This window comes from Oncorhynchus nerka, linkage group LG5 (genome assembly GCF_034236695.1).
Source record: "Oncorhynchus nerka isolate Pitt River linkage group LG5, Oner_Uvic_2.0, whole genome shotgun sequence".
NCBI classification, from domain to species: domain Eukaryota; kingdom Metazoa; phylum Chordata; class Actinopteri; order Salmoniformes; family Salmonidae; genus Oncorhynchus; species Oncorhynchus nerka.
The window spans coordinates 22781247-22795581 of record NC_088400.1 but is presented as its reverse complement, the minus strand read 5'-3'; the positions used below and the strand labels follow the sequence as shown (position 1 = coordinate 22795581).

At 44.4% G+C, this 14335-nt stretch overlaps 1 protein-coding gene across 1 annotated transcript in view; it reads right to left on the bottom strand.

Annotated features, from left to right (window-relative positions):
* Positions 1-573: 573 nt before the first annotated feature.
* Positions 574-14335, bottom strand: part of ints6l (integrator complex subunit 6 like) — a 30865-nt gene continuing 17103 nt past the window's right edge. The window contains exons 8-18 of the mRNA XM_029659365.2: positions 13567-13719; positions 12941-13073; positions 9089-9183; positions 8849-8959; positions 8346-8561; positions 8025-8151; positions 6791-6933; positions 6436-6667; positions 5614-6021; positions 4533-4626; positions 574-2626 (exon numbers count right to left, since the gene is read on the bottom strand). Of these exons, the coding sequence (XP_029515225.2) occupies positions 2518-2626; positions 4533-4626; positions 5614-6021; positions 6436-6667; positions 6791-6933; positions 8025-8151; positions 8346-8561; positions 8849-8959; positions 9089-9183; positions 12941-13073; positions 13567-13719 (1821 nt within the window). The 3' untranslated portion in view covers positions 574-2517. The remainder of the gene's footprint in view (positions 2627-4532; positions 4627-5613; positions 6022-6435; positions 6668-6790; positions 6934-8024; positions 8152-8345; positions 8562-8848; positions 8960-9088; positions 9184-12940; positions 13074-13566; positions 13720-14335) is intronic.

The window sequence follows — 14335 nt, the reverse complement described above, 5'->3', positions numbered from 1 at the left end:
TGCCTGACCTCATTAATTCTCTTGTGGCTGAATGGAAGCAAGTCCCCACAGTAATGTTCCAACATCTAGTGGAAAGCCTTCCCAGAAGAGTGGAGGCTGTTCTAGCAGGAAAAGGGGACCAACTCCATATGATTATGGAATGAGATGTTTGAGGAGCAGGTGTCCACATACATTTGGTCATGTAGTGTATATCTGTGAGTCAGGATGCAGTTGTTAGGTTACAGATTGATACATCAGGGCTCTCAGTCAAGGCTGTAATACATGTACATCCCAAATTGCACCATATTCCCTATATAGCGCAATACTTTAGACCAGAGCTGTATGGTCCCTTGACAAAAAGGGTGACATTTTGGACGTAGACATGATTAGATGTATAGGTTTAAAATCAGAAACTTTCCCGACTGAAACCTAACCCAGACGACCGAGCTTGTATATACTTCTAGTATATTCCACTAAAAACTAAAAGTGGGCTACATTTAGACTGTTATCTCATTTGACATTTCCAACAAGCAATTGTACATGACACAATTTCACTTACTAAGTGCACAACATATCTAATAATACACTTCATAGTACATTTAGTCATTTGTTTGTTTTATTTTTTTGTTTATTTAAAAAAGAATTGTACATTTTCAATGTTATATATATAACAGTTAACAAAATGGCCTTTATACAACTTTTACTCTCAAAATATTCTCTTTTTTAATGTTCTGGTATGAACACCATCCAAAAATAGTTTAGATTTATGAACAATAAAATACAATCTTTCATTTGAAAAAGAAACTTTGGGGGGGAAGACAAAAGAGAAATGGGTAGCTTGTGTTTGTTCTCTGAAATACAGAAGGTTGGTTGTTCCCAAGCTGTGCTAGTCCAGAAAAAGGTGACCGACGAACAGGGAGCAGAGATTTTGGTTGACCACACAGTTCTTCCAGGGGAGAATCAATGGGGAGACTGTGACACTTGAGCGCTTCCAAAATGGCACCCTATTCCGTATATAGTGCACTAGAGTGCCGAGGAGAAGGCAGGGAGAGAGAGAGTGGAGACAGCAGGCCAGGCTCCAGTCCCTCAAGATGGACCCCAACAGCTAGCGTAATCTCAGTGACTGCACCAATGTTTTACTGAACCAAGTCCACACGTTACTGAACATAACCTACATGAAGTGTGCTATTGCTTTGAGAACAGCTCCCATGCTGGGACAGTTGATCCATGGAGGGCATCTTAGGTCAGTATGTGATTTGACATGGTATTATTGTCCTGCAGGCCCATGCAGCACAAAAACCCACAGCACTCCAACACCTAGAAGACTTGAGGTAGATCAGATTTCTCATGTGAGCCACAACGCCTATGTAGTTAGTACACAGTGTGTTTCTTACATCAAATGTATATATTTAGGCCAAACATAAATAGGCTAATGTTAAACCTTCCGATCAGTCGGCAGATATCCTTATTGCTCTAAACTGTAATGTGAGCACAGTTGTCCTACAGCTGTATTGTCAATAGTCATTACCAGTATTACTAGTAATTACACTACATGTAAAATTGCTGTAATAAGAGTTCCATTATTACATGCCTCACATGAAAAATCCTTCCTGTCCTATAATGACTAATCAGAACTGCACTAAGACCTGATTCAAAAGGTGTGTGTGTGTGTGTGTGTCATAGAGAAATATAGAGAACTAGTGCCCAAAAGCCAGTTTGAGCATGGGCAGCGCCATTAAGGACTTTCACCATTTTGAAGTAGTCAACTGGGTGGGACTTCCTATGGGTTCAGGAAGGATCACATGAAGGGACAAGCCAAATAATTACACTTGTGAGCAAAACATTGGCTTTATACCTGTTCAAACAACACATTTTAGAGGACAGTATGCGCCCTTTCAGTTTGTTTACCAACTCATAGAAGTAGTAGAATAAGAAAATGGGCTACTTCAAAATGGAGATGGCCTTAATGGCACTGCCCATGCTCTCACAGACAGCATAAAGAGACAGATACAATGATGCGATGTCTATCTAAGTCTATGGTGTGTGTGTGTGAATTAATCAATGTCTGTGGACAAACTGAATTAGCCATATGGTCAGCAATGGCATCAGTCACTATTGGAGTGGATTACATCCAGAGTCTCTTAACTTATCTCCACATTGGTCTGGCTCTGGCCCTACCCTCCTCCTCCCTCCCGAATTATAACCCCTGACCCTTCCATCTCCATGTGTGAGTGCTGTTGAGGCACAATGTCACAACACATAGATAGGGAGGGATCTCAGCCCTCTGTCGTCTCCTCTATTGCCTCCTTCTTTCAACTTTACATCCTATGGGGTGTTGTTGGACCATGTGTATGTCATGTCTTATTAAGGAGAGTACCCTGTTCCTGTCCATGTCTTGTGAAGGAGAGTACCCTGTTCCTGTCCATGTCTTGTGAAGGAGAGTACCCTGTTCCTGTCCATGTCTTGTGAAGGAGAGTACCCTGTTCCTGTACATATCTTTGTGATTCTGAGCAGGGACCCCTGCAGGCCACTTCTTCACTATCTACCATGGTCGTTGTTGAGGCGGACAGCAGGGAGCTGCAGCTCCTTCTCCTCAATCAACTCCAGAGCTGTCTCCAACTGCTGGATCAGCACCCGCTTCTTAAACCTGGGAGGAGAGGAAAGAGAGAGAGAAAGAGAGAGAAAGAGATAGGGGGGAAAAGGGATGGAAAGAAAAAAGAACAGATGAAAAATGGAAGGAAACAGAGGCCATGAGGTTTGCAACTGCATTGCAGTGGAGGTGTTATACGACCGGATGCAACGACTGCTTTGACGAAGCAGAATAATGACTGCAATGTACTTATGGCCAACAATTTATGTCTGCAGTGTACAGTGTACTGACAGCACTAAACCTGGGGAGGAATCGCAGTTAGAGCTCTAAATGGGTAACAGCAGTGAAGTAAGTAGCTTACTATGCTTTCAAATGAAGAATTACTATGCTTTCTAATCAAGAACAGTGTCCTTATCTTAAGTTGCATTTTTTATTGCATTTCTTCACTTGCATTTTGTATTTCCAAATATCATACAGACCGATGTAGCCACCCTTGCTGAAAATTAATATAATGAATGAATGATGAAAGCAAGATTGCAGCAATATTCTCCTACATAGTGGAGCTTAGTTACACTGTGTTGTTTTCATTGTTCTCAGTATGTACTGTGGGTAGTCTGGTGTAAACAGACAGATGGTGTGTCAGTCTGTACTGTGGGTAGTCTGGTGTAAACAGACAGATGGTGGGTCAGTCTGTACTGTGGGTAGTCTGGTGTAAACAGACAGATGGTGTGTCAGTCTGTACTGTGGGTAGTCTGGTGTAAACAGACAGATGGTGGGTCAGTCTGTACTGTGGGTAGTCTGGTGTAAACAGACAGATGGTGTGTCAGTCTGTACTGTGGGTAGTCTGGTGTAAACAGACAGATGGTGTGTCAGTCTGTACTGTGGGTAGTCTGGTGTAGACAGACAGATGGTGGGTCAGTCTGTACTGTGGGTAGTCTGGTGTAAACAGACAGATGGTGTGTCAGTCTGTACTGTGGGTAGTCTGGTGTAAACAGACAGATGGTGTGTCAGTCTGTACTGTGGATAGTCTGGAGTAAACAGACAGATGGTTTGTCAGTCTGTACTGTGGGTAGTCTGGTGTAAACAGACAGATGGTGTGTCAGTCTGTACTGTGGGTAGTCTGGTGTAAACAGACAGATGGTGTGTCAGTCTGTACTGTGGGTAGTCTGGTGTAAACAGACAGATGGTGGGTCAGTCTGTACTGTGGGTAGTCTGGTGTAAACAGACAGATGGTGGGTCAGTCTGTACTGTGGGTAGTCTGGTGTAGACAGACAGATGGTGGGTCAGTCTGTACTGTGGGTAGTCAGTCTGTACTGTGGGTAGTCTGGTGTAAACAGACAGATGGTGTGTCAGTCTGTACTGTGGGTAGTCTGGTGTAAACAGACAGATGGTGGGTCAGTCTGTACTGTGGGTAGTCTGGTGTAAACAGACAGATGGTGTGTCAGTCTGTACTGTGGGTAGTCTGGTGTAAACAGACAGATGGTGTGTCAGTCTGTACTGTGGGTAGTCTGGTGTAAACAGGCAGATGGTGTGTCAGTCTGTACTGTGGGTAGTCTGGTGTAAACAGACAGATGGTGTGTCAGTCTGTACTGTGGGTAGTCTGGTGTAAACAGACAGATGGTGTGTCAGTCTGTACTGTGGGTAGTCTGGTGTAGACAGACAGATGGTGGGTCAGTCTGTACTGTGGGTAGTCAGTCTGTACTGTGGGTAGTCTGGTGTAAACAGACAGATGGTGGGTCAGTCTGTACTGTGGGTAGTCTGGTGTAAACAGACAGATGGTGGGTCAGTCTGTACTGTGGGTAGTCTGGTGTAGACAGACAGATGGTGGGTCAGTCTGTACTATGCGTAATCTGGTGTAGACAGAAAGATGGTGGGTCAGTATGTACTGTGGGTAGTCTGGTGTGAACAGACAGACAGACAGACAGACAGACAGACAGACAGACAGACAGACAGTGGGTCTCACCTGGCAGCCTCCTTGATCGCGTGATGGATGAAGTACCTCTGGATCGTCACAGACCCCTTCACCTCCTCCAGCAGCCTGAATATGGTCTCATAGTCTGGGAACAAGGACAGGCACAGTCAGGGATCAGTGGAGGTGGTCCAGCAGATGGAAGATAAGGGACTTTTCTAGTTTTGTCCAGAGCCCTACACTATAAAGGGAATAGGGTGCCGTTTGGGACACGACTCAGCACTTTTCTAAGTAGTATGTGTATCACGACTCAGCACTTTTCTAAGTAGTATGTGTATCACGACTCAGCACTTTTCTAAGTAGTATGTGTATCACGACTCAGTACTCTTCTAAGTAGTATGTGTATCACGACTCAGTACTTTTCTAAGTAGTATGTGTATCACGACTCAGCACTTTTCTAAGTAGTATGTGTATCACGACTCAGTACTCTTCTAAGTAGTATGTGTATCACGACTCTGTACTTTTCTAAGTAGTATGTGTATCACGACTCAGCACTTTTCTAAGTAGTATGTGTATCACGACTCAGTACTTTTCTAAGTAGTATGTGTATCACGACTCAGTACTCTTCTAAGTAGTATGTGTATCACGACTCAGCACTTTTCTAAGTAGTATGTGTATCACGATTCAGTACTTTTCTAAGTAGTATGTGTATCACGACTCAGTACTCTTCTAAGTAGTATGTGTATCACGACTCAGTACTTTTCTAAGTAGTATGTGTATCACGACTCAGTACTCTTCTAAGTAGTATGTGTATCACGACTCAGTACTCTTCTAAGTAGTATGTGTATCACGACTCAGTACTCAGTACGGATAAAGTAATCCTTCTCACCCCCCCCTTAAAAGATTTAGATGCACTATTGTAAAGTGGCTGTTCCACTGGATGTCATAAGGTGAATGCACCAATTTGTAAGTCGCTCTGGATAAGAGCATCTGCTAAATGACTTAAATGTAAATGTAAATGTACTCTTCTAAGTAGTATGTGTATCACGACTCGGTACTCTTCTAAGTGTGATCTGGACAGAAATGCACTGCACACGACAGCGTTGGGACAGTAGTATGTGCGGCCAGTACTCACTGCGGCCAGGTTTGCGGACCTCCTTGATGACCCGCGTGCGCAGCTCAGCATTGCTGCCATCTAGTGGGGCTATGGTGACCGCCTCAGGCTCAGCTTGGTCTGCTCCATTTTCATCTCCCTCCAGCTCTCCCTCCTGGTCCCCCTCACAGCTTTGCTGCTGTCTCTCTGAGGGGGGCCGCTCATCCAGGCCACCCTCCCCTAACCTGTCCTCCTCCACGCCACTGTCCTCCCCACTGTCCCCCGCACACATCCCAGGCCTCTCACTCTCTCTCTCCTCCAGGATGAGTGCATTTGTGCACACACCGTCCACACCGTCCACCACCACTCCAGGCCAGCCGTCCCCTGATTCAGGCCCCACACCCCCCTCCCTGTTATTCTCTGTGCCCAGCATGCTGTTCCCCTCTGCTCCTGTGGGGGGCAGAAGAGCACATTTCATGACATTATCAAGATGATGAACACCCACACCAGGGAAACTGTCTTAAATGAAGATCCATTTAATATTGAGGTTAAAGTTTTATGTCTGCATGTCATTTTCTGACCACTAACTAACACTTTCAGTAGAATGAGATCCGCCATTTCCATACTGTATGTGTCCAGTTCTATTACACTCATATAGCAATCAATACAAACTGAAATCCATGAGCATACTACATATCATTAAAAACATTATTTAAACAAAAACAAATGTTTAAGTGTCAGTCAGGATGGAAGGGAATTTCTCTGGGAGTTGAGAGAAGAGGAAGTGTTGATGGTCTCGGAGGGATCCAGTCATTCGGCGTCAGAGAGACAGTCAGGCCCGAAGCCCCAGCAACTCACCCCTACCTTTGTGCAGTGGGATGGGCTTGATGCCAGGCTGTCCCGGGACCCCGTTCCCATTGGACCCCTTCCCCACTACATGGTTGGTGATGATTGGTGGAGTCTGGGGCCGACGCAGTAAAGGGGACATGCTCCGCCTTCTCTTCAGAGCAGCCCCCGAGTTGGGGTCCCCAGTAACGCCTCTCTTCTTGCTTTGGGGACCCGTTACAAACTCATCTGCCTCATCAATCATCATCCCCTGGGATCAAGAACAAAGAAACCAAGGGGTTGTAGGCAAAAGACTTGCAAACAATCATTATGATGTCATACTATTATCACTGTTGTTTTTGCTGATCTCTGCCGTGTGTGTGTATGTTTGTACCTTCTTGTCCTGTTTGAATGGGTTGCCGAAGGTGTGCAGGCGTTTGGGTTGGTCAGGGTCGATCTCTCTCAGAGGAGAGGGCATCATCTTTAGATACTCCTGATAGTTGCCCATCTGAACCATGGGTATACTGTGAAGGTAGTCTAACAACCAGCACATAGTCAATGTCAAAACAAATTCATTTAATTTCAATCAGCATAAAAGCCCACTGTTGTATTCATTAAAAACATTCTTAGGATGGCTAGTATCAACAGTTCATGTGACATTTTTCCACTTCTTACATAATCTTTTCATACTGTAGTCAATAGACTGACAAGAATAATCTAACTGATGATTCATTCTTTAGATTCAAAGCCTTTGGGGAAGGGGGCACTAAGCTGACATATGGAATTTTACTATGGATCATTTAGCTGTTTGATTTTGAATTTTAGGACCTCTTTAGGTATAAATAATCATATAAAACAATGTTTTGATAAAATATAGATGTTCGCCTTTACTACTATAGCCTATAGAAACACATTGAATAACACATTCATTAATTTAAAAAAGACAGTCACAAAATAAATCATAAGAAACAAGGTTTTGAAGTGTCTGTCCTAAATCTAGGAGATATATATATATATATATATATATAAAACAATTTTATCAGGAGATATATATATATATATTATTTTTTTTACACATATTTAAGCCCTTTTTTTGGGTTGGAACAAAACTACCTTCATACTTCCATTTCTTTTTTAAAAACGGTACCGGTTCATTTCAGACCCATGACACGTGTGGGGGTCGTAGAGCAAAAACAGAGAACACCATCATGTTCATGAGAATCTCCCTTTTCCACAATGGGGTTTGTAGTCCAAATGGTTCGGACGCTACCTAACAGAAGGTGGCACATCGTCGGTACCGACAAGTCTCCTGACACTTGGTGGGGACCGTAGAGTAAAGGTTTGTAGGTCAAACCATTTGGACACTACAGACGATTACACAAAAAAAACTGATTTTTTTTTTGTCTCATGGTCTGACAAACACCGCTCTGTCACCTTTCACCTCAGATGCAGAAGTGTGACACCGGCGGGCAGATGTGGTGGATTGAGAAGCATCCAATGCGAAAAAACTGATATCTCTCGCTTAAACTGATGGATTTTGATGGGGATTCTTTTTTAATGTAACATAGATTGACGCACCAGTGCATCAACCGACTCTAGGGCGTTAAGCAGCTTTCAAGCCTGCCTACCTTCATCTTGTCCTCTGATAAGTTTCTGAGTAGTCCTCAGAAGGTTGGAGCGCATCCGTGTCAGCTGATCCAGAAGGTTCCTCCTTGGGATGTCATAGGCGTTTCGATACGCCTGAGGCTTTAGATCCTGAAGAGATCGGAATTAATGAGATACAGAAACCCTGTCTGCCACTTCAATCTAGGAACATTGTCTGTGTCCCAAATGGAACCCTATTCACTGGGCTCTGGTCAAAAGTTGTACACTATATATGGCATAGGGTGCCATTTGGGATACAGTTATCCTCTCAGGCATCTCAGCGTTTCACCCTGCCAGTTCTGTACCTTGTTGAGCAGTGCAATCTGAAAGCCGGCAAACTCCTTGAAGTTGATGTCTGCAAGGCGGAGGGACATCTCTCCAGTGATACCCTGCAGCAGCTGCTTGAAGTCTTTGCGGTGGGCCAGGGACAGAGTGTTGGAGTGGTTCTTCACCTTTATCCCAGTCTCTTGGGGAGCCTTCTTCCCTACAGACACGATCAGGCGATCTGACTCCATCTTTGCCTGCAGACAGAGAAAGAGACAAAGACAGGTTCTTTATTCACTAATTCACACCAGCTGGGTGTGCTCCTAAAGTGTATTCAGACCTACATAAGTGACCCTTGTAAGTTAAACACATATCACGTTGTACAAATTTTGAAATCTATAGATATATACTAAGTCTAGGTGCGCGTCCCAAATGGCACCCTATTCCCTATATAGTGTACTACTTTGGGCCCTGGTCAAAGTAGTGCACTACATAGAGAATATGGTGCCATTTGGGATGCTACCCAGGTGAAGGGAAGCCCCACCTGCTGGCTAAGCTTCTTTAGGTAGGAGATGACACTGTAGCTGAGGCCACAGTCCATGTTGTCGGAGATGAGGTTGGGCGCTCCCATCATGCGCAGTGCCTTCTTCAATGGCTGTATGGAAACACAGAGAGAGCCCATAGAGACCATCAAACACCATCAAACAAACATGAAATACATAAAGCACATATGGATACAAATATATATTTACATATATGACATTGACCAAGAACAGTACATTACCAAGAGAAAGTAAGGAGGCATGGTCTTCAGGTAGATCTCAAAGGCCTGCCGCCACTTTAGGTTTGGCTTCAGTTTGTGCACTTTAAACAGGTCATCTGTGAAGACAGCAGGGTTGGGGGTTGGGAAGAGGAAAAAGACCTGAGACAAGCATAATCATCCAAGAACACCCAGAGATGGGCAATCAGAAAGTATCTTGTTACAAAATACCCTTAAGACCAATGTATCAAAATAATCTACACAAAACTGGGTATTTTTTATTTATTTAATTGAAATAGATACATTTGCACATAGCAACCTTAAATAAGTCATAAAACAACCTGTGACCTTCGGCTTACACGAACAGTACCAATTGCCGAGTTCATATATTGTTAGTCTTCAGAGCTTTGTGGACCCTATTACTCAACATACACTGCATTGGTGTCAGAAATGAGATTCCATACCTTACCATGAGTATCACGTAATCAGTGGTGCAGATGGAGGCATAAAGGGGTTTGATATAAAGTTCAGGTACAGGACTCACTTCCCAAATGACAGAGAGTGTAGTGATAGTATGGCAATATCAAAAAACAAGAGTTCACTTCCACCTTTGGGACCATATTCACGGCATTATCCTCACTCCTCCTCTACCAACACCTCTCAGGGCAACACGATAGTGACCTAACATTTCTTAAACAAATGCAGCAAATTTGGGGTAATATGGGGTATCAAAATTCTGAAGCATTATAACATATTTTGAAAATACAAAATACCATTCTCCGAAGTATGTTCTTACAAATACATTGTGATTTTGGTCAGGTACTCAGGCCCTCCAAATACATGGTGATTTTGGTCAGGTACTCAGGCCTTCCAAATACATGGGGATATTGGTCAGGTTCTCAGGCCTTCCAAATACATGGTGATTTTAGTCAGAACCTAAGGCCTTCCAAATACATGGGGATTTTGGTCAGGTATTTAGGCCTTCCAAATACATGGGGATTTTGGTCAGTTATTTAGGCCTTCCAAATACATGGGGATTTTGCTCAGGTACTCAGGCCTTCCAAATACATGGTAATTTTGGTCAGGTACTCAGGCCTTCCAAATACATGGGGATATTCGTCAGGTACTCAGGCCTTCCAAATACATGGTGATTTTAGTCAGAACCTAAGGCCTTCCAAATACATGGGGATTTTGGTCAGGTATTTAGGCCTTCCAAATACATGGGGATTTTGCTCAGGTACTCAGGCCTTCCAAATACATGGGGATTTTAGTTCGGTTCTCAGGCCTTCCAAATACACAGGGATTTTGGTCAGGTTCTCGGGCCTTCCAAATACATGGGGATTTTAGTCAGGTATTAAGGCCTTCCGAATACATGCTGATTTTGGTCAGGTTCTCAGGCCATTCAAATACATGGGGATTTTAGTAAGGTACTTCCAAAAACATGGTGATTTTGGTCAGGTACTCAGGCCTTCCAAATACATGGGGATTTTGGACAGCTACTCAGGCCTTCCAAATACATGGGGATTTTGGTCAGGTTCTCAGGCCTTCCAAATAGATGGGGATTTTGGTCAGGTACTCAGGCCTTCCAAATACTTGGGGATTTTAGCCAGGTACTCAGGCCTTCCAAATACATGGGAATTTTAGTTAGGTTCTCAGGCCTTCCAAATAAATGGGGATTTTATTCAAGTACTCAGGCCTTCCAAATAGATGGGGATTTTGGTCAGGTACTCAGGCCTTCCAAATACATGGGGATATTGGTCAGGTTCTCAGGCCTTCCAAATACATGGTGATTTTAGTCAGAACCTAAGGCCTTCCAAATACATGGGGATTTTGGTCAGGTATTTAGGCCTTCCAAATACATGGGGATTTTGGTCAGTTATTTAGGCCTTCCAAATACATGGGGATTTTGCTCAGGTACTCAGGCCTTCCAAATACATGGTAATTTTCGTCAGGTACTCAGGCCTTCCAAATACATGGGGATATTGGTCAGGTACTCAGGCCTTCCAAATACATGGTGATTTTAGTCAGAACCTAAGGCCTTCCAAATACATGGGGATTTTGGTCAGGTATTTAGGCCTTCCAAATACATGGGGATTTTGCTCAGGTACTCAGGCCTTCCAAATACATGGGGATTTTAGTTCGGTTCTCAGGCCTTCCAAATACACAGGGATTTTGGTCAGGTTCTCGGGCCTTCCAAATACATAGGGATTTTAGTCAGGTATTAAGGCCTTCCGAATACATGCTGATTTTGGTCAGGTTCTCAGGCCTTCCAAATACATGGGGATTTTGGTCAGGTTCTCAGGCCTTCCAAATAGATGGGGATTTTGGTCAGGTACTCAGGCCTTCCAAATACTTGGGGATTTTAGCCAGGTACTCAGGCCTTCCAAATACATGGGAATTTTAGTTAGGTTCTCAGGCCTTCCAAATAAATGGGGATTTTAGTCAAGTACTCAGGCCTTCCAAATAGATGGGGATTTTGGTCAGGTACTCAGGCCTTCCAAATACATGGGGATATTGGTCAGGTTCTCAGGCCTTCCAAATACATGGTGATTTTAGTCAGAACCTAAGGCCTTCCAAATACATGGGGATTTTGGTCAGGTATTTAGGCCTTCCAAATACATGGGGATTTTGGTCAGTTATTTAGGCCTTCCAAATACATGGGGATTTTGCTCAGGTACTCAGGCCTTCCAAATACATGGTAATTTTGGTCAGGTACTCAGGCCTTCCAAATACATGGGGATATTGGTCAGGTACTCAGGCCTTCCAAATACATGGTGATTTTAGTCAGAACCTAAGGCCTTCCAAATACATGGGGATTTTGGTCAGGTATTTAGGCCTTCCAAATACATGGGGATTTTGCTCAGGTACTCAGGCCTTCCAAATACATGGGGATTTTAGTTCGGTTCTCAGGCCTTCCAAATACACAGGGATTTTGGTCAGGTTCTCGGGCCTTCCAAATACATGGGGATTTTAGTCAGGTATTAAGGCCTTCCGAATACATGCTGATTTTGGTCAGGTTCTCAGGCCATTCAAATACATGGGGATTTTAGTAAGGTACTTCCAAAAACATGGTGATTTTGGTCAGGTACTCAGGCCTTCCAAATACATGGGGATTTTGGTCAGGTTCTCAGGCCTTCCAAATAGATGGGGATTTTGGTCAGGTACTCAGGCCTTCCAAATACTTGGGGATTTTAGCCAGGTACTCAGGCCTTCCAAATACATGGGAATTTTAGTTAGGTTCTCAGGCCTTCCAAATAAATGGGGATTTTAGTCAAGTACTCAGGCCTTCCAAATAGATGGGGATTTTGGTCAGGTACTCAGGCCTTCCAAATACATGGTGATTTTAGGTACTCAGGCCTTCCAAATACATGAGGATTTTAGTTAGGTTCTCAGGCCTTCCAAATACATGGGGATTTTATTTAGGTACTGAGGCCTTCCAAATACATGGGGATTTTAGTCAGGTTCTCAGGCCTTCCAAATACATGGGGATTTTGGTCATGTACTCAGGCCTTCCAAATACATGGTGATTTTGGTCATCTACTCAGGCCTTCCAAATACGTGGGGATTTTATTTAGGTACTTAGGCCTTCCAAATACATGGGGATTTTATTTAGGTACTCAGGCCTTCCAAATACATGGTGATTTTAGTCAGAACCTCAGGCCTTCCAAATACATGGGGATTTTAGTCAGGTACTCAGGCCTTCCAAATACATGGATGATTTTAGTCAGGTACTCAGGCCTCCAAACACAAATGACAAAATACTCAAAAGTAATTTAAATACCTATTTCAAATACATGTAACAGAAACACCCCACAAATGTCGCTAATGTATGACTGTTACAGCTTCAGCATAGAAGACATCCACAATCTCACTTACCAAGGAGTGGCAAAACAACTGGGTAGTTGTAAGGCATGACGAAGAGGTTGACACAGGAGAGAGTGGTGCTGGCCTTCAGGTAGCCAAAGGGCTGGGCTAGGTCACTGTGCTTTCCACTACTGTTCACAAAGACCTGCAGGGAAAGAGACAGAGAGAGAGAGAATTGGGGGAGACAGCAAGAGAGTGAGAGAGACAGACAGACAGAGAGAGACAGAAAGAGGGGAGGGGAGACAGCGAGAGTGGAGAAACAGGAAGAAAGAGAGACAGGGGGGGCCAGTGAGGAGGGTAGAGAAAGAGAGAGAGACAGAGAGAGAGAGGGGAGCGAGAGACAGAGAGAAAATGAGAAAGAGAGAGAGACAGAGAGAGAAAGAGAGAATATGAGAGAGAGCGGGGGTGGCGAGCGAGAGACAGAGAGAAACAGAGAGTGAAAGAGAGCGAGAGAGAGAGAGAGAGAGAGAAAGGGGGAGCGAGAGAGAGGAACAGAGAAGGAAAAAGAGAGAGGCAGAGAGAGAGAGCAAGTGAGAGAGAGAAAGAGAGAGGGCTCAGCACAAATAACATCCCACAGCATAACTAGAAATACAAACACCATAACTCCTTGAGGTTGTGTGTGGGAGCATTTCTCCTACCTGCCAGCACATGTGTGGGGACTTCCTCTCCAGGATATACTGGGTGAGTGGCGAGGGCTCCAGTTCGTACTTGTCAAAGGGCAGCTTGTCAATCACCATGGGCTCACAGTCCACACAGGTGAAACGCACCATGGGGTGGGCAGAGCGAGGAGGCTATTGGTGGGCAAAGGGAGAGAATGACAGAGAACATTTAGAGCATTTCATACAATGTTGTCCTTGTTGAGGAGAAATAAACATCCTGAAACTATACCAATGCCATGCCGACACCACAGGAACTACTGTGTGTGTGTGTGTGGGTGGGGGGGTGAAAAAGGGAGTAGAGACAGAACATTAAACAGTAGGATGGAGCTGGCAGACTCTAGTCAGTCAGCATCCACCCTGACCCTCTGTCCTTGGCACTGCCCCAGTAACACTACAGATAGTCAATATACAGAGAGAGAGTCCTAGGCAAACTTCACCCCCAGTTTTTGGCAATAAAGACACAGTGAGGAGCAATCATTCACAGGATGCCAAGGGCCAGGACTACAGGTCTCAGAGGCCAGGACTACAGGTCCCAGAGGACCAGGACAATGACAGGTCTCAGAGGCCAGGACTACAGGTCCCAGAGGGCCATGACTACAGGTCCCAGAAGGCAGGACAACTATAGGTCCCAGAGGGCCAGGACAACTATAGGTCCCAGAGGGCCAGGACAACTAAAGGTTCCAGAGGGCCAGGACAACTACAGGTCCCAGAGGCCAGGACAACTACAGGTCCCAGGGGGCAACAGTGC